At 44.8% G+C, this 26,047-nt stretch overlaps 1 protein-coding gene across 4 annotated transcripts in view; it reads left to right on the top strand.

Moving 5' to 3' along the window:
- TMEM163 (transmembrane protein 163) overlaps positions 1 to 26,047 on the top strand; it is a 464,307-nt gene that overhangs the window by 161,217 nt on the left and 277,043 nt on the right. Inside the window, exon 1 of one of the 4 annotated variants that reach the window (XM_021075190.2) lies at positions 21,811 to 22,136. The exons of the other annotated variants lie outside the window; for them this stretch is intronic. Within the exon in view, the coding sequence (XP_020930849.2) occupies positions 21,938 to 22,136 (199 nt within the window). The 5' untranslated portion in view covers positions 21,811 to 21,937. Of the gene's footprint in view, positions 1 to 21,810; positions 22,137 to 26,047 lie in introns of those variants that run through there. 4 annotated transcript variants of the gene reach the window in all.

Raw genomic sequence — 26,047 nt, forward strand, 5'->3', positions numbered from 1 at the left:
AAGATCTTAATGTGCATTTCAACTCAATAAGTACTTACAGTTTCCAATCTCCACATGAGCAAAAGGGAAGAATATATCATGGGGGAGAGAAGAAAATTTTCAACCCTGATATATGGGTTCCTTGGAGAACCGGCTTCTTAAATCCTGCACAGTACTGAGAAAAACTACTTTGACTTTCAATAGGGTGATTGTTGTTTATCCACTCTTTATTTCGTTAAATCGACACATATTTATTAAACATCTACTTTATACCAGGGACTATTCTAGACCCTTGGGATACATCAGTGAATAGAATGGGCAAAAGTCCTTGTCCGTATGGATCACACATTCTAAGTATGTTTGACGGAGGTGGCCTTACAGGCAGGTCTTTTGGGTACACTCTGACCAGTGGCAGAAACACTGACGGCTATAGAAGCAGGGGACTGCCCAGGGCCTGTTCATGGGAACGGAGTCACTTAGTTTGAGTCTTGGGCAGCTGTTCCGCCTTCTCACTCACCCAGCTGCCTCTCCTTGCAGTGGATGTGCATGTGGCCCAGCTGGAAGAGCAGAAGCACGTGGAGCTAGATTCTGGGCTTCCAGCTCTGGCTCAATGCCACACCCTTCCCTTCTCCCGCATCTGTGCGATTCTGGGAATGTCACTTTCAACCTGAGTCTCTGTTTCCTCCAATGCAAAATGGAGATGATAAGAATTCCAGGAATTCCTGTCGTGGCTCAATGGTTGGATGAATCCGACTAGGAACCATGAGATTGCGGGTTCGATCCCTGGCCTCGCTCAGCAGGTTAAGGATCTGGCCTTGCTGTGAGTTGTGGTGTAGGTCTCAGACTTGGCTCAGATCCCGAGTTGCTGTGGCTCTGGCGTAGGTCAGCGACTGCAGCTCCAATTAGACCCCTAGCCTGGGAACCTCCATATGCCATGGGTGTGGCCCTAAAAAGTAGAAGAAAAAAAAAATTTCCTTTGTGGAGTTGCAGCTGTGGCACAGTGGGTTAAGGATCCCTTGTTGCTGCAGCTGCAATGTCGGTCACAGCTGTGGCTCAGCTCAGATTCAATCCCTGGCTTGGGAACTTCCATATTGGATGGGTGTGGGGAAACAATTCCTTTGTATTGCTGTTGTATGAAAGACTGGAAAGTGTTGGCCCAGAGTAGCTGTGATTCTTTTTCCTGTTCTCACTCCTAGTACTGGGCTGGACAAGCCCTGGTGCAAATAGATCTTTGAGATTTAAGTAGCTGTGGTAGCAGCTATAGGAGGGGACTTTCAAAGTGAGGGAACCAAGCACTTGTGTGGACAGTTATAAGATAGCAGGCATTGGGCACTGCGTACAGCTGGGAGAGGGAAAAGTGTTCATTCATTCATTAATTCTTTTGTTTATTCCACAAATGTTCACCAAGCCCTCCTGTGCATTTGTGCAGTATTGAGACCCATGGAGGCTGAGAGGAAAGATGCATGCAGTCAAGTAAAAGAGACAGATGTAGCAATTGCAGTACAGTGTCATATGTACACTGGTGGCACTCTGGAAAGGGGGCTCCTCTTCCAGCCTGGGCATGGAGAGGGTGTCAGAGGTTTCCCAGACCACATCACCACTGAGCTGAAGGCATTAGCCAGATGGAAGGGCATTCCAGGCAACGGAAAAGCAAGGGTGAGGGCAGAGTGGGGAGAGAATTTGGTGATTTGGGGGAACCCAGCATGCCAGTGTGGCTGGAGCTTGGGGGTCAAGGGGGAAGGGGCCCTCAGAGGCCAGAATGTGGAGGGCTTTGGATGACAGGCTAAGAAGTTTATAAACATTAACCTGACTTAATGAGGGGCTTTTGATGGACTCCTGGCTGGGGAAAGACATGACTAAACTCATGTTATCAAACTCGCTCAGGAGGCACTGTGGAGAATGAGTAGGGTGGGAGACAGTAAAGGCGGGAGCAGAGGGAGGCGTTAGGAGGCTCCAGATCAGTTCCGGTGCCTGTGAGGATGATCTGACTTCAGGAAAATGGCAGTGGGATGGGTAAGTGGTTCTGCCTTTGGCTGCATGTAGGAATTCACCTGAACAAATTTTAAACAAAACAAAGTGAAACAAAAACTTATGTCTAGGCTCCACCCCCAAATTAATTAAATCAGAATAACTTGGGTAGGCTTGGCCTTGGGCTTTTTTTTTTTTATTTTAATTTTTTTTGTCTTTTTGCCTTTTCTAGGGCCACTCCCGCAGCATATGGAGGTTCCCAGGCTAGGGGTCTAATCGGAGCTGTAGCCGCCAGCCTATACCAGAGCCACAGCAACGCAAGATCAGAGCCGAGTCTGCAACCTACACCACAGCTCACAGCAACGCTGGATCCTTAACCCACTGAGCAAGGCCAGGGATCGAACCCACAACCTCATGGTTCCCAGTCGGGTCTGTTAACCAGTGCGCCACGATGGGAACTCCCTGGCCATGGATTTTAAAAACTCCCCAGATGACTGTATAATGCGGTGAAGATGGAGGACCACTGGGTTGGAGAGGCAGGAAAGAGGAAATGTCTTTGTTGGGTTTCTTAGAATTTCCTGGGAGCATTTATTAAAAGTTCAGGTCCCCCAGCCCCATCACTGAACTAGTGAATCTGAATCTCTGGAGCTCTGGTCTGGGAATCTGCATTCACAAAGCAGTGACCCTTGGTGCCTAAAGAGTGGGAAACCACTCTATAGGCAACATAAGGGAGGTCGCCAGCAGAAGCTTTGAAGAGCAGAGGACTTCCTGCTCCTGAGAGGACACAAGAGGACACAGGTGAAAAGGGACCAAGTGACCACCAAGACGGGGATGGAAGATCAAGGGGGCTCCGTTTGGCCCATCCAGGAGTTTCCACCCCATGCTTGGGTTTGGGCATCATATTAGCTTGCTAGGGCTGCCATAACAAAGTACCAGGGACTGGGTGGCTTAAACAACAGAAATTAATTTTATTTCAGTTCCTGAGGCTAGAAGTCCAAGTTCAAGGTGTCAGCAAGGTTGGTTTCGTCTGAGGCCTTTCTCTTTGGCTTGTAGGTGGCCTTCTCCCTATGTCTGTACACTGTCTTCTCTCTCTCTCTCTCTCTGTCTCTCTGTCTCTCTCTGTCTCTCTGTCTCTGTCTCTGACTCTCTCTCTCTCTCTCTCTCTCTTTCTCTCTCTCTCTGTGTGTGTGTGTGTGTGTGTGTGTGTGTGTGTGTGAGGGAGAGAGAGAGTGTCTGTCTGTTTCCTAAGCTCCTGTTTTCATAAAAACTGGGAGTTGCCATCATGGCTCAGTGGTTAATGAATCTGACTAGCATCCATGAGAATGCAGGTTTGATCCCTGACCTTGCTCAGTGGGTTAAGGATCCAGCGTTGCCATGAACTGTGGTGTAGGTCGCAAATGCAGCTCGGATCCCGCATTGCTGTGGCTCTGGTGTAGGCCAGGCAGCTACAGCTCCAATTAGACCCCTAACCTGGGAGCCTCCATATGCCGCAGGTGCAGCCCTAAAAAGCAGAAAGAAAAAAAAAAAAAAAAGAACCTGGCCTTATTGAATTAGGGCCCACCCTAGAGACATCGTTTTAACTTAATTACCTTTTTAAAAACCCCATCTCCAAATACAGTCTCGGGTATTGGAGCTTAGGTCTGTAACAAATCAATTTGGGGGGCAGTGGAGACACAGTTCAGCTCATAGCAGGCATCTCAGAGCTGGAAAGGAAGAGTAAGACAGACGGCTCTGACACCCACAAGAAATGAGAGCACGTAAATAGAACATTTCTATCAAAGGCAGGCTGGGGAACACAAGCCTGAACTATAGCAAGAAGGTGTTTAGATGATGCCTCACAAAGCCTCTACCAGGAAGGAGCAGAACACTGGGATACCTTATTCATTGGCTCTCCACCAGGGGGATGAAAAAAGGGACAGAGTTATGATTAAAGAAAAAAACCAGAAAAATATTATGGAGGAGAGAACATACAGAGTTGCATTTATGGTTGAAAGCAATGGGAATGTTATTTCATGGAAAGTTCTTTGTAGCAAATATTTTGTATTGAGATACCACATTGCTTCCAGGTGGCTTTCTGGCTACATGGCTGGGTGTGTTTGAGTGAATTCTGGTGTGAAGGCAGGAGATTGGCTGGGTGATCCCTGGGCTTCATCTCAATCTTTCAGTTCCATCAGTTTGAGGCTCCTCCTTGGGCAAATAACGTTTTCACATCTCCCAGTCTGAATTCTATTTCTGCAATTGACTTTCATTTCCTTTCAATCTAAGGCAACAATGAGGAGTTCCCATTGTGGGTCAGTGGTAATGAACCCAACTAGTATCCATGAGTACGCAGGTTCGATCCCTGGCCTAAGTGGGTTAAGGATCCGGTGTTGCCTTGAGCTGTGGTGTAGGTGACAGATGTGGCTTGGATCTGGGCGTTGCTGTGGCTGTGGTGTAGGCTGGCAGCTGCAACTCCAATTCGACCCCTAGCCAGGGAACTTCCTTATACTATAGGTGTGGCCCTAAGAAGATGAAAAAAAAAAAGAGCAATAATGAAATATTTATTAATTCCTTGACAGAGGCAGTATAACTCATATGTACATTAAACAAAAAAATTTTTTAGAGAAGGAAAATTAACCCACGCACCCATGGTCAACTCATATACAACAAAGGAGGCAGGAATATAGAATGGAGAAAAAGTCTCTTCAGTGAGTGGTGCTGGGAAAACTGGGAAGCTACATGTAAAAGAATGAAATCAGGAGTTCCCGTCGTGGCGCAGTGGTTAACGAATCCGACTAGGAACCATGAGGTTGCGGGTTCGGTCCCTGCCCTTGCTCAGTGGGTTAACGATCCGGCGTTGCCGTGAGCTGTGGTGTAGGTTGCAGACGCGGCTCGGATCCCGCGTTGCTGTAGCTCTGGCGTAGGCCAGTGGCTATGGCTCTGATTCGACCCCTAGCCTGGGAACCTCCATATGCCATGGGAGCGGCCCAAGAAATAGCAACAACAACAACAACAACAACAACAAAACCCAAAAAGACGAAAAAAAAAAAAAAAAAAAAGATCTAGTGTTGCTAAAGCTGCTAAGTTACAACTGTGGCTTGGATCTGATCCCTGACCCGGGAACTCCATGTGACATAGGGCAGCAAAAAAAATAAAAATAAAAATAAAAAAATAAAGCAATAAAGAACATTGAATTTCTTGTGTTCACAAACTTTAGGTACAATAAAATTATTTTAAAATATCTTTCAAAAATTACATCTTCAGTCTAATATATTGTTCAGAATGAAATGATGTAGAATTTTTGTAAAAGAAATGTTTAAAATGTTCACCAATTAGAGAAATGTTTAAAAAAAATTATTGCTTAACCATATTAGAATATCCTGTAATTTTAAAAGCCGAGGTAGATGTATATGTATATAAAGTTGCAGAATAGTGTGTTACAGAATATTGTGACCCCATTTTACTTAAAAACTGGAATTCCTATAATGGCTCAGTGGGTTAAAAACCCGAATAGTATCCATGAAGATGTGGGTTTGATCCCTGGCCTTGCTCAGTGGGTTAAGGGGGTTCAGCATTGCTGAAAGATGCAGCATAGGTTGCAGATGCGGCTTGGATCTGGCATTGCTGTGGCTGTGGTGTAGGCTAGCAGCTGCAGCTCTGATTTGACTCCTAGCCTGGGAACTTCCATGTGTCATAGGTGTGGCCCTAAAAAGAAAAAAAAAAAAATGTGTTCATGTATGTTTGAGTGTATGTTAAGACCAAAAAAAAAAAGACTCAAAGGATAATCACTGTAGTGACTAATACATTGGCCTTTCCAGCATCCATTCCAACCATACCCCACTGTACAGTAACTGTTTACTCATTTGGGTGGAAGGGACCCCATGCCCAGCTCCAGACATTGGCCCTATTCATGGAGCCAACTTGGATAATTCCATCCTTTCTGGCACAGAGATTGAATCAGGAATGGAAATTGATCCAATCAGTCAGTACTTGGCATTCCCTAGGCCTCAGTGGTGTGCTCATAAATAAGCATGTGGGCAAATTTGATCCAGTCAGAATGAAGCCTAGGACTTCATGGTTGTTGAGTTCCTTTCTCTCTTCCTTTTCCTTCTCTCCCTACTCCCCTCTCTGATGAAGAATGTGGGGAGAAAGAATTTTCTTCTACCCTTCAGTGGTTTTTTCTGCTGGCCTAATAGTCAAATTGACATGAGACAGATTAACAAGAGAAAAAGTAAATTTAATTTTGCACATACAGGAGCCCCACAGACATGAAAGGGTCAAAGGCAGAAGGGTAAAAGGAGGTATATGGCCATCCTGAGCTAAGTAATGGGCTAAGGTCCTGGGGCTTCCAAGGAGAGGAGCGAAGATCCCAGGATGATCAGAAGAAGATTAGATGCTTGCCCTGTCCTGCAGATGGGCTGCGCTGATAAAATTTAATTCCAGTAATAATACTCATCTGAGGAAAGACCCTCAGTTTCAATTCTTCTGGGTAGTTAAGGGAGGGGCAAAAGTTTCTCCTGATCCACCAGTGTTTCCATTACCTTTGCTCAGAAGAATCCACAGGCCAAAGTGGACCCCTTCAGCAGCTGTATTGTGATCATGAAGTGAGCCAGACTTAGGATGACACTGATATCTTGGAAGGCAGAGCAAGGAGACAAAAAGAAACTGAGTCTTTGTGACATAGTCGAGTGAAGTAAACAGATCCCAATTCCTGCCCTACCTCTGGTGTTCAGAATCTCTTGACATTTTCTTGTTAAGATACTCAAAATAAAATGGTAGATGTGGGGAGTTCCCGTCGTGGCTCAGTGGTTAACGAATCCGACTAGGAACCATGAGGTTGCAGGTTCGGTCCCTGCCCTTGCTCAGTGGGTTAAGGATCCGGCATTGCCGTGAGCTGTGGTGTAGGTTGCAGACGCGGCTCGGATCCTGCGTTGCTGTGGCTCTGGTGTAGGCTGGCAGCTACAGCTCCGATTCAACCCCTAGCCTGGGAACCTCCGTATGCCGCGGGAGCGGCCCAAGAAATAGCAACAACAACAACAACAAAAAAGACAAAAAAGACAAAAGACAAAATGGTAGATGTGGCATTGTTTACAACCTAAGTTGAACATTACAACCTAAATACTCATTTGCTCAGAAAATGATTAAGCATTATGAGACCCAATGCATTCCTTTATTGTGTTTCAACCATATGGAGTGGAATTTTCTCTTACTTTCTCTTCACTGATATATGCACCCAACCGTTACAAGTGTTTAACCTTAGAAATGGAATATTCATATGTGTGTACTGTGGTCAGAGTGTTGAGGAGGGAAATGCTTTCATTTTCCACCTTTTTCCATTTCTATTTAGTTTTAACTTCTTACCATGAGCATATGTTTCTTTTGTGATTAACAAATGATTTTTTTGTTTGTTTGTTTTTTGGCTTTTTAGGGCCACACCCATGGCATACGGAAGTTCCCAGGCTAGGGGTCAAATCGGAGCTTCAGCTGCTGGCCTACGCCACAGCCACAGCAGCATCAGATCTGAGCTATGTCTGCAACCTACGCCATAGCTCATGGCAACGCCGGATCCTTAACCCACTGAGGAGGCCAGAAATCGAACCCATGACTTCATGGTTCCTAGTCGGATTGGTATCTGCTGTGCCCAGAGGGGAACGCACCAGACAGGAACTCCTAACAACTGATTTTTAATTATATAAAATGTATATATATAGAAACTTTGGAGAAAATAATTTGTGTCAAAACTGTGTTGCAACTATTTTAGTCTACCCTTGGTGGTGGTGGGGGGGTCAGTGACTGAGGGGGGATAGTGGAGGAGATTTGGGGGGGATTGATAATATTGTTTATTGAATCAGTTCCATGTAGGAGTTCACTTTGTAAAAATTGAGCTTCAGTGTTAAGATTTGTGTACTCTTCTATATGTGTGTTAAACCTCAGTAAAAGATTTACGTAAAAACTGGCAGGCTTTTGGGAAGAGGGTCTGCCATGTTTAAAACCATGTAATCTCAATAGTATCTGCCATTGAGAGATAGATGGGAGGGGGGTCTCTGCATCTTTAAGAGAATGGTACAAATGATACATTTTCCCCCCTGAAGTTTCTCTCATTTTAGTTTGCAAGCTAGAACATGAATTTCTCTTTCTTTTCCTACTGATGGAGAGGCTAGGAGGGACACGTGATTCCTGAATACTGCTTTATAGCTGGTTATGAAATCAGTCACAAATTATTTGGTCAACTTAGTTACCTAAGCCTTGATATGGGAGTAGCTAAGAGTTTATCCATTTATTCCTTCAACACTTTAAAAAACTCTCTGCATGCATTGTGGTAAATGCCTAAAACACTAGGATGAATACTCAATACACTGTGTTCTTGCCTTGAGAGCTTTCCCATTAGGCAGGAAGAAGTAGGTATATAAGCAAAATTAGAGAAATAAAGTGTTATTCAGGGAGTTCCCATGGTGGCACAGCGGAAACAAATCTGACTAGGAACCATGAAGTTGCGGGTTTGATCCCTGGCCTCGCTCAGTGGGTTAAGGATCTGTCATTGCCGTGAGCTGTGGTGTAGGTGGCAGACGAGGCTCAGATCCTGAGTTGCTGTGGCTCTGGCTTAGGCCAGCAGCTGTAGCTCTGATTAGACACCTATCCTGGGAACTTCCATATGCCGTGGGTATGGCCCTGAAAAGACAAAAGACAAAAACTAAAAAATAAAAAAATAAAGTGTTATTTGGGCTATAACATAAGTATGTATAGAGTTTAAATAGTGGAGAAAAACAGTGGGAAATATCAGAACCCCTTCGCAGGAGGCTGTATCAGTAAGAACTTGTAACAAATGGAACTCTTGAGAGAGGAGAAGGTACTGGGTGTGCCTGCATTGGGCTGGGATTGAGGGAGTGCCTGGAAGTCTCTTAGAATAGCAAAGGCAGAAGTACAGAGATATGAATGAATTATCTAGGCAGGTTTGGGAAATCAAAGAAATTTGCCCAGTTGGAAAGAGAGGGGCTGGAGTGTGGGGGCAGGTCAGTAGGGGAGGCTATAGATTAAGAAGACTTTCTCTTCCAGCCTAAAAGATTTTTTTAAGGCTTTATTCTATAAATAATAGTGAACAGGAGTTCTCTGGTGGCCTAGCGATTATGGATCTGACATTGTCACTGCTGTGGCCCAGGTTCTGTCCCTGGCCTGGGAACTTCTGCGTACTGTGGGAATGGCCAAAATAATAATAATAATAATAATAATAATAATATCATCGAACAGGGGAGTTGCGTGGCCAGAGTAACTTCTTAGAAAAAGCACTGTTAATAGAGTATGAAGGGAGCTGGACCAGAGGAAGACACACTGGCCAGGAGGCCACTGCAACAATGTAGGCAAGAGATGTTGGGGTCTACAATAAAACAATAGAAAGCTGGTTGAAAAGGTGGAGATGACATAAGGGTTGCCAACAATCACCTGCTGCTTGTAAGGGGGTGAGGAAGAGTGAAGTCAGGAGGTATTTCTTGGATGCTGGCTCGAGATGACAGTGGATGGTGCTAGACTTCTCCAGTGAAGGGAGATTGAAGATGCACAGGTCTGGAGGGAGAGATAACAAGTCCCACTTTTGGACACACTTACTCAGCTGAAGATGTTCAGGGAAAGTTGGATTTGAGGGTCTGAGGGCTCTGGGGAGGTGGGAGGAGAATCAGGGGAACGTAGAAGCCATAAACTTTTTTAACATGAGCAGAAGAACATGAAATAGTGTTTTTGAGTTTATATAATGCCCTTTTCCCCATATCAGATTCAGCTGACTCTGTGCTTCATTCTTTTTAGTGCCCTACTCCTTCCTGTTGTGACATCCGTTGAGCTTAGTGAGGTGACTCACTAGTCCTGCACAGACAGTGTCCCCTAGCAACCTCTGATTGGGTTCAGTGCAAGCTGCTTTGACCAAGGAGGACCTATCCCTCACAATACACATGGTTATTCTGGATAGAATATCTTTTTCTTTTTCTTTCTTTCTTTTTTTTTTTTTTTTTTTTTTTTTTCCCGGAGGTTCCCAGGCTAGGGGTCTAATCAGAGCTGTAGCCGCTGGCCTACGCCAGAGCCACAGCAGCTCGGGATCCGAGTCACGTCTGCAAATTATACCACAGCTCATGGCAACAAGGTCCTTAACCCACTGAGCAAGGCCAGGGATTGAACTTGCAATCTCATCATTCCTAGTCTGATTTGTTAACCACTGAGCCATGACGGGAACTCCTTTTTTTTTTTCTTTTTTAATTTTATGGCTGCACCTGTGGCATATGGAAGTTCCTGGGCCAAGATTGGATTTGAGCGACAGATGTGACCTATGCCCCAGCTGCACCAGTGCTGGATCCTTTAACCCACTGCACCAGGCCAAAGATCGAAACAATGCCCCTGCAGCAAACTGAGCTGCTGCAGTGGGATTCTTAACTCACTATGGCACAGCAGGAACTCCTGAAATTTTTTTGGTGGGGGGCAGTGGCGCACCCACAACATGCAAAAGTTCCTGGGCAGCTATAACAAGAGCTGTAGTAGTAACAACATTGGATCCTTAACCTGCTGAACCATAAGGGAACTACTGGATAGAAGTTTTTTTATAATTTTTTTTTTTTTTTTTTTTGTCTTTTAGCCTTTTCTAGGGCTGCTTCCTGTGGCATATGGAAGTTCCCAGGCTAGGGGTCTAATCGGAGCTGTGGCCACTGGCCTACGCCAGAGCCATAGCAACTCGGGATCTGAGCCACGTCTGCGACCTACACCACAGCTCATGACAATGCCGGATTGTTAACCCACTGAGCAAGGCCAGGGATCAAACCCGAAACCTCATGGTTCCTAGTCAGATTCGTTAACCACTACACCATAACGGGAACTCCTTTAAAATTATTTTTATTGCAAAATAAAACACAGAAATTGCAAACCACACAAATCCAATGTACAGCTTCATAAATTGTTATCAAGCAAGTGCTCCTCAGGTAAAGAACTAGAACTTTCCTAGCAACCCCAGAAGCCTCTTCAACATGCCCCATCCCCATCCCCTTCTGTCTCCAAGGTAACTATTATTCAGTGAAGGTTGTGGATCTGTACACTTAGCACAGAATCTCCGAGTCCATCATTGCCTTTTCCTGGGATGTGCTCCTCCCCCAACCCTTGCAAATCACTGTTTGCTCTCAGCTCCATAAAGCTTTTCCATACTGCCCCCCTCCTTTATTTTTTTAATTTTATTTTTCTGTCTTTTTAGGGCTGCACCCTCGGCATATGGAGGTTTCCAAGCTAGAGGTCGACCTGGAGCTTGGGAGCCTACGCCACAGCCACAGCCACAGCCATGCCAGATTTGAGCTGTGTCTGCGACCTACACCACAGCTCACGGCAATGCTGAATCCTTAACCCAATGAGCAAGGCCAGGGATCAAACCTGCGTCCTCGTGGATGCTAGTCAGATTTGTTTCCACTGAGCCATGACAGGAACTCCCTTCTTTTTCTTTTTAGGGCTGCATCTGCAGCATATGGGAGTTCCCAGGCTAGGGGTCTAATGGGAGCTGCAGCTGCCGGCTGATGCCACAGCCACAGAAACACTGGATCTGAGCTGCATCTGTGACCTGCGCTGCAACTTGTGGCAACGCTGAATCCTCAGTCCACTGAGTGAGGCCAGTAATCGATTGCACCTCCTCACAGATACTAGTCAGGTCCTTAACCTACTGAGCCACAACAGGAACTCCCAGACTGCCCTTTTCTGTGTGCCCTGTCTCTCCAGCATTACTGGTTACTTACATTCGCTTATTTGATTTTTCCCTTTTGTCAGTTTTGTACCCACATTCCCCCCTTCCTGGCTATATTGTAGATTCTTTCAAAGTAGAAACAAAACCTACTGTGTGTGCATTCCAGACCCTTGCCACCCAGAGAGTGGTCGGGACACCAGCACTGGCATCACCTGGGAGCTGGTTAGAAAGGCAGAAAATTGGGCCCTACACCAGGCCTACTGAATTGAAATCTGCTGCTTACCAAGATCTGCAGGTGGTTCCTGTGCACATTCCAAGTTGAGAAGCTCTGTTCTGGAGCAGCTTTCTTGTGTTCGGCTGCAGGTTGGAATCACCTCACGGGGTGGGGGAGGGGGGCAGGGGAGGTGGGGGATTGGTCTTCCAAAAATTGGCATCAATGAGAGATTCCACTGCAATCAATTAGGAATTTGTTTTGGGCATCAGGATTCTTTCTTTCTTTCTTTTCTTTTTTTTTTGTCTTTTTGCCATTTCTTGGGCCGCTCCCGCGGCATATGGAGGTTCCCAGGCTAGGGGTCGAATTGGCGCTGTAGCCGCCGGCCTATGCCAGAGACACAGCAAATAGGGATCTGAGCTGCGTCTGCAACCTACACCACAGGTCACAGCAACGCCAGATCCTTAACCCACTGAGCAAGGCCGGGGATCGAATCCACAACCTCATGGTTCCTAGTCGGATTCGTTAACCACTGAGCCACGATGGGAACTCTGGGGCATCAGGATTCTAAAGAGCATCCTTACCGTCCCAATGTTCCTGGGACTAGGGTTTTTTCAGGATTTGGAACTTTCAGTACTAAAATCAGGAACATTCCAGCAAACATTATATAACATGGTGATTATACTATGCAGGTAAAGTTGGGATGCACTACTCAAGAGCACATGATGAAGGTGGGTGATGCATAACTAGAACATCCTGTTGTTTTTTTTTCCCTCCAAGGCAAGTGAAAGTTCCCTGGGCCAGTCTGGATTGAATCTGTGACACAGCAGTAATCTGAGCAATAGCAGTGACAATGCCAGATCCTTAACCTACTGAGCCACCAGGGAGCTCCTAAACCATCCTGTTTAAGTGGAAGTACCTTAAAAGCTGAGATGCCATTGAACAATTCTTTTTGTATGTCATATATATATATATATATATATAAAATGATATTTTGCACACAAGCCCTTTGTTAATGCTAATCAGTAATATGGTATTTCTCTAGTCATACCCTCATTTATCATTTTTAATTTTTTAAATTTTATTTTTTTAATCATTTTTTTAATGGGGAAGGGAGTTTTTAATTTAACATTCATCCTGCAGGCATGTGTGCACACACATACTTCCCACTTTCCGAAAAAAGATCTTAGGGCCCTTCCTATAAATGCTGTTCAGGGTTGACTTTGGGCCTGTTTAGTCACCCCATCAGGGGACAGCTCCTCACTCAGCCCCAGGCCAGGGGTTTGTGCCTTTGTGGGCAGGAGTTCTAAGTGGTGCTTATTTCTTCAAGACTTGCAAAAGATAGTAATATATTTGCCTTTGGCTTTCCAAAACTCACGCATGTAACAAAGTAGGACAAGTATACTTTATTATTTTTACTTAATTTTTTTTTGAGGTATCGTTGATTTGCAGTGTTGGGTTAGTTTCTGGTGTACAGCATAGCATATTGAATATAGTTCTCCATGCTATATAGTAGGACCTTGTCATGTATCTGTTGTATATATAATAGTATGTATATGTTAATCTCAAAGTCTTGATTGATCCTTCCCCCACCCTTTCCCCTTTGGTAACCGTAAGTTTGTTTTCTATGTCTGTGAATCTATTTCTGTTTTGTAAATAAGTTCAATATTTGATTGGCTCAGATCTGGCATTGCTGTGGCTGTGGCGTAGGCCAATGGCTACAGCTCTGATTTGACCCCTAGCCTGGGAATCTCCATATGCTGTGGGTGCGGTCCTAAAAAGACAAAAATAAATAAATAAATAAATAAATAAATAAATAAAAATGTTTTATTACTAAAATGTGCTAATCATCACCTGAGCTTTCAGCATGTTATAATCTTTTTACTGGTAGAAGGTGTTGCCTTGATATTGTAGGCTGCTGGCTGATCAAGGTGGCGGTTGCTGAAGGTTAGATTGGCTGCAGCAGTTTCTTAATATAAGACAACAATTAAGTTTACTGCATGGATTGACTCTTTCAAAATGATTCCTCTGTAGCATTTTACCCACAGTAGAACGTCTTTCAAAATTGGACTCAATACTCTCAAACCCTACTACTGCCTTACTAACTAAGTTTATCTCATATTAAACATCCTTTGGGAGTTCCCGTCGTGGTGCAGTGGAAATGAATCCCACTAGGAACCATGAGGTTTCGGGTTCAATCCCTGGCCTCGCTCAGTGGGTTACGGATCCAGTGTTGCTGTGAGCTGCGGTGAAGTCGCAGACTTGGCATGGATCCTGTGTTGCTGTGGCTGTGGTTTAGGCTGGCAGCTGTAGCTCCAATTAGACCCCTAGCCTGGGAACCTCCACATGCCATGGGTGTGGCCCTAAAAAGAAAAAAAAAAAAAAAGAAAAAATCCTTTGTTTTCATTTTAACATTCTTTATCAACATTTTTACCAGGAAAAGTAAATTCCGTCTCAAGAAACCACTTTCTTTGCTCATCTCAAACACGTAATTTTTTCATTTGTTAAAGTTTTATCATGAGATTGCAGAAACTCAGTCACATACTCAGGCTCCACTTTTTTTTTTTTTTTTTTTGGCTACACTTGCAGCATATAGAAGTTACTGGGGGAGGGATCAAATCTGAGCCTTAACCTACTGTGCTGCAGTGGGACCTCCCTCAGGCTCTACTTCTAATTGTAGTTCTCTTGTTGTTTCTACCACATCTGGAGTTGGTTCCTTCACTGAAGTCATCCATGAGGGTTGATATCAATGTCTTCCAAACTCCCATTAATGTTGATATTTTGACCTCTTCTCATAAATCACAAATATATATATGTAATACATATATGTATATATACATTTTTTTTTTTTTAGCTGAGTGCCTGTGGTGTGTGGAATTTCCTGGGCCAGGAATGGAAACTCTACCACAGCAGCAATGCAAGTTGCTTCATTGACAATGCCAATCCTTAACCCGCTCTGCCACAAGAGAACTCCAATCACCAATGTTCTTGATGGCATCTGGAATGGTGAATCATTTCCAGAAGGCCTGCATTTCTTCCTTCCTTTCTTTCTTTCTTTGTATAGTTGATTTACAGTGTTGTGCCAATTTCTGCTCTACAGCAAAGTGGCCCAGTCATACATATACATTCCTTTTCTTTTCTTTTCTTTTCTTTTTTTTTTGTCTTTTTGCCTTTTCTTGGGCCACTCCTGTGGCATATGGAGGTTCCCAGGCTAGGGGTTGAATCATAGCTGTAGCCACCAGCCTACGCCAGAGCCATAGCAACACGGGATCCGAGCCGCGTCTGAGACCTACACCACAGCTCACGGCAACGCTGGATCGTTAACCCACTGAGCAAGGGCAGGGACTGAACCCGAAACCTCATGGTTCCTAGTCGGATTCGTTAACCACTGCGCCACGACGGGAATTCCATATTCCTTTTCTTATCTTCCATCATGGCCTATTCATGGATATAATTCCCTGTGCTGTAGGACCCCATTGCTTATCCATCTAATAGTTTGCATCTATTAACCCAAGCTCCCTCCCCCTTTTTCTTTCTTTTTTAAAATTGAATTGAGTTGATTTACAGTTTGTTTTAATTTCTGCTGTGTACACCAAAATGATTCAGTCATACAGATGTATTCATTCTTTTAAAAATTCTTTTCCATTATGGTTTATCAGAGGATACTGAATATAGTTCCCTGTGCTATACAGTAGGACCTTGTTTCCAGTATATTTTCAATTTACTTTGCCCAGATTCATCAGATAGCCTTATGAAATGTATTTCTGAAATAATAGGGCTTGAAATTTGAAATTACTCATTGATCCACAGGTTGCAGAATGGCTGTTTTGTTAGCAGGCATGAAAACAATGTGAAGCTCCATCAGAGCTCTTGGCTAACCAGATACATTTGTCAGTGAGCAGTAATATTTTCAAAGGAATCTTTACCTCTAAGCAGCATGTTTCAACAGTAGGCTTAAAATATTCAGTTAACCATGTTGTAAACAGATGTGCTGTCATCCAGGCTTTGCTCTTCCACTTATAGCGCACAGGCAGAGGAGATTTAGCATAATGCTAAAGGGCCCTAGGATTTTCAGACCAGTAAATGAGCATTGGCTTTAACTTAAAGTCACCAGCTACATTAGCCCCTAACAAGAGGGTTAGACTGTCCTTTGAAGCTTTGAAGCTAGGCATTGACTTCTCCTCTCTAGCTATGAAAGTCCTAGGTGATATCTTCTGCCAATAGAGGGCTGTTTCATCTGCATTGAAAATCTGTTGTTTAAGGAAGCCACCTTCATTAATTATCTCAGCTAGATCTTCAAGATGACTAGCTGATAGCTTCTGTATCAGCACTTGCTGCTTCACCTTGCGCTTTTATGATATGGAAACAGCTTCTTTTCCTAAGCCTCACAAACCAACTTCTGTTAACATCACACTTCTCTTATGCTATTTTCTTGCTTCCCAGAGCCTTCGTCATAGAATTGAAGAGAGGGCCGTGCTCTGAATTGGGCTTTGGCTTAAGGTAATGTAGTGGCTGGTATGATCTTTTATTCAGAACAGTAAAACTTTTTCCATAGCACTAAGGCTGTTTTGCTTTCTTAACATTTATGTGTTCACTGGAGTAGCACTTTTTAAAAAAATTGAAATATAGTTAATTTACCATGTTGTGTTAGTTTCAAGTGTACAGCAATGTTAATTACTTATGCGTATATATATTTATATATTCTTTTTCAGATTCATTTCCAGTATAGGTTATTATAAGATATTGAGCATGGTTCCCTGTGCTACACAGTAGGTCCTTGTTGTTTACCTATTTTATGTATAGTAATGTGTATATGTTAATCCCTAACTCCTAATTTATCTCTCCCCCCCACATTACAATTGCTTTTCCTAACCTTAAGTTCGTGAGTCTATTTCTATTTGTAAATAAGTTCATTTATATCATATTTTAGATTCCACAATATATATCATATGGTATTTGTATTTCTCTATCTGACTGACTTCTCATAGTGTGATAATCTCTAGGTCTATCCATGTTGCTGCAAATGGCATTATTTTTTCTTTTTTATGGCTGAGTATGTTCCATTGTATATATGTACCACATCTTCTTTATCCATTCTTCAGCTGATGAACATTTAGGTTGCTTCTAGGTCTTGACTATTGTTAACAATGCTGCAGTGAACATTGGGGTGCATATATCTTTGAGTATGCCTTCACTAAACATGTAAAAAGGAATAGATAGGGGAAAAAAGACACTATTCAATTTATGGTCCTTTCAATAGACCAGTTATATATTCATGTCCTTTTATCCAAATATGACTTTCTAAAGTGTCCTGGTTGAGCAGGGGGAGGGATAAATTAGGGAGTTGGGATTGATATATACACACTACTGTATATAAAATAGATGGGTGGAATTCCCATCGTGGTGCAGTGGCTAACAAATTTGACTAGGAACCATGAGGTTTCAGGTTCGATCCTTGACCTTGCTCAGTGGGTTAAGGATCTGGCATTGCCATGAGCTGTGGTGTAGGTTGCAGATGCAGCTCAGATCTGGTGTTGCTGTGGCTGTGGCATAGGCCAGTGGCTACAGCTCCAATTAGACCCCTAGCCTGGGACCCTCCATATGCCAGGGGTGCGGCCCTAAAGACGAAGACAAAAAAAAAAAAAAGATGGGTAACAACGACCTACTCTATAGCACAGGGAAATTTACTCAATACTGTGTAATAACCTACATTGGAAAAGAATATGAAAAGAATGAATATATGTATAACTAACTTACTTTGCCATATGCCTGAAATTAACACAACTTTCTAAGTCAACAATATTCCAATGTTTTGACATTTTTTTTTAATTTTAAAAAAGTGTCCTGGTGATTTAAGAATTTGAGATTTCACAAAATTAACAAAACCTCCTAAATCCTTAAGTGTAGTCAAAATAAGTACCAGTAAAAGCCAGAGGGATAGACTTACAATTGTGAATCTTAGTTTAGTTCTTGTCATATTTTTTTCTCACCATCACTGGTGAACATTTTGCTGCTGCTGATCATATTAAAGGTTTTTTTTGGTTTTGTTTTTTTAAAGTAATTTTAAAGTGTTATTAAAGTAACTCATGTACTTTGGCTTTCCATGATTTTTCTTCTTCAATGGACAAAGTTTAAGCTTAGAATGCCTAGCTTTCAGACAAAACCCTTCCCATTTCCCCAACCCCGACTTTTACTTTTTTTTGTCTTGGCTGCACCCTCAGTGTGTGGAAGTTCTTGGGCCAGGGAACACACTTGCAACACAACACCGACCACACCGGATCCTCAAACTGCCATGCCACAAGGAAACTCCTATTTTACTTTTTTAAAAAGTAGACTTTATTTTCTAGGGCAGTTTTAGATTGCAGAAAAATTGATAAGATAGTACAGTCAGTTGCCATCTACCCTGCACCCAGTTTCCTCTGTTATTGACATCTTATGTTGGTGTGGTACATTGTTTCAATTAATGAGCTATAATTGATACATCATTATTAGCTAAAGTCCCTATTTGTGCAGATGTTTTAAATTTTAACCTAATGTTCTGGTTTCACGATCCTATCCAAGATATATTACACTTAATTGTCGTATCTCCTTAGGCTCCTCTTGGCTGTAACAGTTAAGGCTTTCTTTATAACAATTATTATTGGAACAAGTTATTTTGTATTATTCACTATGATTATGAAATGGAATGCATAGTACCTACAGACATAATTTAGACATCAATATAATGACTTAATTATGAGGAGTAAAAGTAAAACAATAAATATTTAATACGTATTTGCTTTTATAAATGCTCAGATCTGCATCAGAAATCATAAAGCAAATAGATAGTTGCACCTACTTTTAATGTAAGAGCTGTAAACAAGACTCCGGAATATTACTGACACTTTTTATTTTTGACATTTTGGAATAAGAGCTAAATAAAAATATTCATATACACATTTGGAATTACTGGGCCTGTGACAGTCATACATTTGACAGGTGCTGATGTATTGATTGCTGACTCAGATGCCCTGAGTGGAGCTAGCTTCCTTGTCCTTATTTTCCAAAATGGCGAACAAAGTACAGTCTTTCATAGACTGATACAGTAATTGCATTTACAGAAAAATCAGTGTATATTCAAAGGGTGCAAAATATTTTGTGTTTATATGGGAAGCAGAATTAAAGTTCTAATGTAATTAGAAGCATATTTTAACTGCCCTAAATGTCCAGCCTCACATATGAAAGGCATGTGGTGAAATCACTGTGCTGAAAATCCAGGCCTGGTGGGACTTCCGGCATCCTTCTCACCTCCCCGCTCCCCTCGCGCCAAACGTCCCTTGGCCCCTTTCCCTCGTAGGGAGAACCAATGAAAGCACCTGCAAATTTCCAAAATGCCCCCTAGGGGGCGGTACTGCCGTGGGCTGTGGTGCTGGACAGAGCTTAGTCGGAGACTTGCCTTGATTTCTTCCTTTGTAAAATGAGGATAGGAGTAGTTAAGGGATGGAGACAGTACTTGTAAAACACTTCACAAGTTGCCTAGCACATAGTAAGGCCTGGAGAATGAAGCTAATATTATCTCCCAGTCAATCGGCAGAGATTTTTTGGGGGAAACATCGTGTTCGTGACATCCAGGTAGATGGTGGATGAAGATGGGGATCAGGCAAGCACCATCTCCCCGCTGTATCCCTGCCTCCAACATGAAATGAACAGTGAATTATTAAACATGGTTCACAAAAAGGAGAGCCTGGGGAGAGCTGGAGTCAGAGAAATCTTTCTGGAGGAGACAAGAATGGCTTTATTGAGCCAGGGAAGATGGAACTTGAAGGAATATATATTTATCCCATGAATAATAAATAACTCCTAGATCCTTACTTCTCAGAGTGTGGTCTTTAGTAGAGAGGCGTCAGCAGTACCTGAGGTATGTTAGAAATCTCGGCCTCTGCCCTAGGTATGCAGAGTTAAAATCTGCATTTTAACAAGAATCCCAGGTGTACATTCATGGTTGGGGTGTGCTGGATCTGAGAACCAACTGAGGGACCAGAGGGAAGATACTTTCTCTTTGAGATCACAGATTTTGAAATGTGTGACTGTGCGAATGGTGAGGGCGGGGAGAAGGGGCCGGCTTATCAGATAGGTCAAGATTGTGGAGGGTAGTTAAGTGGAGAGAATTACAGAGGAGGTCCTAGAACAATCAATCTACATCAGAATGTGTTATTCAAATGAAGATTTTCAGCCAGATCCCAGATTTACTAGACGAAGAATCTCTAAGATCAAGGAGTCAGCATTTAAATAAATTGTTTATTTTTTTTTCTTTTCTTTTTAAGCATCCCAGACAATTTAGGAATAGGGAGGGAGTTTCAGGGTGGGAATTTTAAAAAATACCTCTATTAGAGTCTCTAGCAGCAGGTGAGTCCTGGGTATTTTTGTTCTTAAAATTCCCCAGGTGATTCTGATGTGGCGAGGCATTGACAGGGATTAAATAGGAAAACCTGGAGAAAAAAATCTGGGTGGGAGAGTATAACAGAGGGTGTGTGTGTGTGATGTGGTGGGGAGGTGAGTGTCTGCAAACACCTAAAGGAAGTCTACCTCAGAAGACAACTAAAATGGATTGGGTAGAAATTTTCATTGTTTTTTTGTCCAAATAATCACAGGGTTTTATTTGTTTGTTTTCATTTTTCCTCTTCCTTTTCTCCCTCCCACCCTCCCTAACAGGGGGGCCTTTGAAGTGACCTAGTTCAAGTCTTCAGTTTGTAGTTAGATTAGTGGTCAAAAAGGTAAAATGAGTTGGCCAAGGTCAATTCAAATAGTCTCTTTTCAACTCGACGACAACAACAAAATAAAATGAGAAATTTCCTAGTTCTAGTGATGTTTCCACTGCACGACAAAGGCATTTAAATCCATTCCGATTTCGATTTCAGACAAAGCTAGAATGAGAAAGGAAACTGGTTACTCTTCAAACAAAACAAACCAAACCAAACCAAAAAACAACACACACAAAAAACGGCGCCCTTCTCCACAGCAGGTAGGCAGGCTTTAAATGAGGAATTGACATTTTGGAGGACTCATTAAATCTGAAGACATATACATGTAAAGATGAAATCTAGTCCGTGAATTTGGATGTTGATTGAACATTCAAGTTGAATCTGATAAATGGCCCATTCCCCTCGGCACCTCTCCGAGCTCCAAGAGCGGGCATAGGTCCCGGCGTGGACGAAGTCGACGCTTCGCTGCGGAGGTTGGCCCTACAGCCCAAGGGGACGAGCTCCGCGTGGTCAGAAGTGGGAACAGCTGGCAGCGCCAAGCAAGCTTAGGGAGGCTTCCTGTAGGAGGGGGGCTTCAATTGGAGTCCTGAAGTACTGGCAAGACTTGGATACTCAGAGGGGAAGTAGAGACCCGGTGGGGGTGGGGGTAGGGTGGAATTGGCTGGGACCAAGGCCCAGGGGGAGTTCCAATGGGGAAACCTTGGGTCCAATCATATTCTAGAGCGTCCTGTGGTCTAAGATACCCTGTCCCCTTAAGTTGGTGCTGGCGGGCAATCAAAGTTCCTGGAAGAAGGCCCGACACCCTGTCTAGCCTCCGAAGCTTATGCAGCTCCAGAGGAAAAAAAAAAAAAAACCACGTTAGGGTGCTGCCCGCTCTCCTATTCTTAGCGCGGCCACAGGATTCTCAGACAGCAAAGGAATCTGGTCGGAGGCGGGGGGTGTCCTCTGGTCTGGCACAGGTGGGACAAGTCTCCCATCACACCCTCATCAGTCCTTGTCCCGGTCGCCCACTGATCCCGGCATCAGGCCCGACCGGATCCCTTCCTCCCACCAGCCTGGGAGCCGACCACTGGCTCCCGCGCCCGGGCCTCGGGGCGGGTCCCTGCTGCACGCACCTGCCCCCGGGGGCGGAGCGCGGCAGCGACTGCTGGGCCCCAGCCTTAGCCACCGGCCACGCTAGCCGCGCCGCGCCCGCACACCCCCCGCCCCCTGCCGCCGGCGCACCTCCACTCCGCTGCGCAGCCCGCCCTCCCTCTCCGTGCGGTCGGTCGGTCCCTCCGCCCGCTCCCAGTCGCGGCGCCTCGCACTTCTGACTCGAGTCCCCGCAGCGCTCGTCGTCGCCGCCCGGATCCGCCGCCCCGCGCCATGCAGCCGGCCGCGGGCAGCGAGCGCCGCAGCCCCCCGGGCCCTGCCGTCCCGCCGCCGCCGCCCCGCGGCCACGCGCCCTTGGCCGCCGCCCCGGGTCCGCTGAGCTCTCCCGCGCGGGAGCCGCCGCAGCCCGAGGAGGAGTGGCAGCTACGGATCAGCGAGAGCGGTCAGTTCAGCGACGGGCTGGAGGATCGAGGTGAGCGCGTGCCGCCCCTGCCCTTTCCCTGGGTTCGGCGCCTGGCAGAGGAGGAGCTGCTGGGCCCGGCTCCGGGCTCGACGCCTTGGGAGCGCGGGGACGCTGAGCCCGGACTTCCCGCGGAGAGCGGAGGGCTGCAGCCCCACCTCTCGCGGCTGGCGCCGCCGGGGCAGCCGCGCCTTCGGCGGAACCCGCGAACCTGGTTACCTCCTGGGCCACCCCAAGGGTCCGGCGCTCTCTTCTTGCCCAAGCCCGGCCTCTCCGGCGCCGACTGGAAAAGTTTGCGGGAGGCATGTGTGTGTGGGTTGGCTCCCCCCGCCCCTCCTTCCTTTCGGAGTCGAGCGCTCCCGGGGGACCGCAGGACTCACTCAGTTGGGAGGATCCTGAGCTCGGTGCATCCACCTTTCCCAGCTCCCTTCGACCGCTTTTGGTTCCCTGGGAGAACTTCTCTCTGCAGATTTAGTCTCGAGGAGTCCCTCGGCAACCGCCTGGGCGAAGGGGAGTCAGGCCACCCCTGACTCTTATTTACAGCCCCCCCCCTTAACCATGGATCGCTGTCCCGCGCTCTGCTGATGGGGGCAGAAGACTGGGACACTTGGATAGGGGCCACCAACCTCATTTGGATGGATGCCACGGAGACCTGGTGGTTCGCAGAGCGCGCATCTTTAGAATCCCTCCCAAGACACCGGCCTGGAACCCGGCAAACGCCTCTTTCCTTAGAGGCCAAACCCGACCTTCCGATCGACAGCGGAGGAGTTACCCACATGAAACCAGAGAGAGTACCGTCTTCATTCTCGTGTCTCTCTCGTCCTCCTACATCCCTCTTTTTCTCCCTCCCTCGTTTCCTTTCTCGTCGGGAGCCCTGTTCTTAGCCACATCTCTACCTTTTCTGCTTCTTGCTGAATCGAAATCCAGATCAGCCCCCTCAGAAAGCCTCAGTGGTTCTGCTAAAACCAGTTAGTGGCCGAAATGGGATTCTTACAGCCAGGCCCTTCAGGGGAGCCGGCTCATCTCTACCTCCACCTCCTGTTCTTGGAAGCCTTGTTTTGTTGGCTGTGGCGGATTTTTATATTTCGGTCTTAGCAGGTTTCTGTCCTATTCTTAGTATCTCCTGCACATTTTTATTCCGGTTTAGTGTTCCGAGGCACGATCTCTTTCCTCTTAGAAAATTTAAACGGTAGCATGTGAAACAGAATGACATGGAAACGGCAATTCCCAGAGAATGGGCGAGGATGCTCGGGCCAGAACTGGAGCCACGCCAGTTGCAACGAGTTCCGCACCTATGTTGCAGTTTCTCCTCCTGTTCTCACTTAACTCGATTATCATTTTAGAGCTGATAATTGGTGACATCACAAGCACCCAGAAAAAAAAACCTAGTGGTTTTATTGTCGGTCGTGGAGTTGCTGGATTTAAAATTTTTTGTATTGAAGAAAGACAGAACCCTGGGCCGAGCTTGTTTTTGGAGCACTGCAGGTCATCTGTAAAAGCTAGCCTCTTTCCCTCCCACCTCACAAAATGATAGGAGGGCAAAAAGTGCTAGGGCGAGTTGATGTTTAGTGTCATTTTGTAGCTCATGCTCAAGTGTAAAAAGCCCTTCTGAATCTATCCTTAAGGTTATTTTTTCACTGGGGCAGCTGAATTTCATTTTTCATTATGTTATAGCATGAAAGCATTCACTGTTCATCAACTGTCACTGTGTGAAAGCATTGCATGTCACACACTGCCTCTCTGTTAAGATGAACCCTGTCCCCTAAAGTACCTAGCACCGTGTGGCATTGAAAGCTGAGAGTCAGCGTGACATTCTTCTGTTAGGTCCCTTCCTGGTGGCAAAGAGTTAATGCTGAATCAGTCATTTTTATTGTCAGAAGCTTAGCTAGGGAGGCTTATTATAATATTTTGTGTTAGTGTTATTTTTTTCTTATGGACGGCATCTTTCCAATATCGATTTTGTATCCCTTGGGAACCGTTCCATTGCTGCTACCTTGTTTCTAATGGTGAGAGGACTTGGGGAGGAGGAGGCCTCAGCAGTTGCCTGAGGTGCATCTCTGCATCATGCCCAGCTTGCTTTCTTCTAGATCTAACTACCTACCTGTAGGGTGTGTGCAAGGGGGGTGGGTGCCTGGATTTGTACCTATATTTGGATGCCCTTTGTCTTGCCCTAAATTCCTTCTGAGCTATCAGGACCTTGTTCTAGGCTCCATCTAACTTTGATCAAAGACTTGCTTTATAATCTAGTGTTTGGAGACTCTAGAGGTATTTTTTACCCCCTCAGAAGTGATGTGGGCTGGTTCCCAGAAACCTAGCTAGCTCAGTAAACTGCAGTGCCATTTGGCTGAGCCTCGTAGTTCACAGAGCAAGAACTCTGTGGTCCAAGACCTTTAGGGACTAAACAAACAAACAAAAAAATAGGCCAAGTTTGTCTTACGTGTTTCCACACCCTCACTTTTAATACTTACCCACTCTTCTCTCCCCAAGTGTTTTCCCACCATTCTGTAGCAAGCCTTTGGGCCTTAGAGTTTTAGGGCTTCAGCATTTCCTACCCATCTAATGAATATTCCCCATTCCTTCAAAGAATCCACACATGAGTACCTCTTAAGAGAAAGCAGTTGGAACTTATTTATACTAGCATGGAAATGACTGATGGCTTTAATCTCCCTGCATAGATTTGCATCTCCCCTAGTCCTTCATTAATACAACCTTTATGCTTAAAATTGTCAGGCCCAAATTACAGGTATGTGAAATTTGAGATTAAAAATTTGAATGTGGAGGCCAGCTATGGGTAGGAAGGATCCAACCCAGTGTGCAAATCTGAGGCCTGGCTTTGGCTTCTTTAGGCTGTGCTTTCTCCTAACTTTGAAGCACAGGCTTCATCACATCTCTGTGGTTTGCACGTGTGTGCGCAGCTAACAGAGGTGGGGAGAGAGACACCTGTGTGCAGACCATTTCTGAGCTGGGTCTTCATAGGTCTTTATACCTTCACTTCCCTTTCAGGAGTGGAAAGTTTTCCATCCTGGGTATCCGTTATATTTTTAGGAGGGGAAACTAGTAGGAAATAAGCAAAGGTTACTCCCATTATATTTACTCCACTGTTTAAAATTGAAATATCTGAGGACAGGCACTTATAGGATCGGACCTGGGAAGAACTACCAGTTCTGTTGGTTAGATGAGTCAGGTACCAGTTAGCAGGGCAGTCTAGCAGCGTGAGCTGCACCCCCCCACCCCCCAGGGTGAAGCATGTCACTTGGTTTGGGTGACCAGGTCTTGTCGTGTTAGTGGAAACATTTGGCTTTGGAAGGAAAAAGAAATGTCAGGTGGTAGAATCGAAAACCCAGATCATTGTTATTTCTCTTAGGAAATTAAATCTGCTTCTACAAGAAACCTCGTTTTTACCCCCCAGTGGATAACGTCTTGAGATTGTTGCTGTCAAAGTACCCGGCAAATGAACTGCTTGAGTCAGTACTTAAATGTTACAGCTTCATTTCTCTTGAAAATCAATTGGCCAGGATGAAAGAAAAGTTTTCATGTCATTTGGGAAAAAGGAAATAAATTATTGGGTGTCAGTGGGACCCACTTATTCTAAGTTGTGGCTTTCATAGGAGGGCAAGGGTGTGCGCGGTTGAAAATCAGAATGGGGTGTTTTTTAGCAGCTAGGGAAGTAGACAAAGGGACAAGAAGTAGACAAAGGATGATTTTTTTTTTTGGCCGCACTGTGGCATATGGATGTTCCGAGGGCAGGGATTGAACCCATACCACAGCAGTGACAACACTGGATCCTTGACCACTAGGCCACCAGGGAAATTTGACAAAGGGGTAATTCGAAATCACTTATACCTAGGGCAGAATTTAGTAAGAGAAGGTTTTTCTTTTCTCTGTCCAAGTGCGTTTATTAGGGGAGGTTTTTACAATGAGGT

This window comes from Sus scrofa, chromosome 15 (genome assembly GCF_054392235.1).
Source record: "Sus scrofa isolate SSC_HxYL_T2T_F1_AM1 chromosome 15, Sscrofa_HxYL_maternal_Yorkshire_Landrace_v2.0, whole genome shotgun sequence".
NCBI classification, from domain to species: Eukaryota; Metazoa; Chordata; class Mammalia; order Artiodactyla; family Suidae; genus Sus; species Sus scrofa.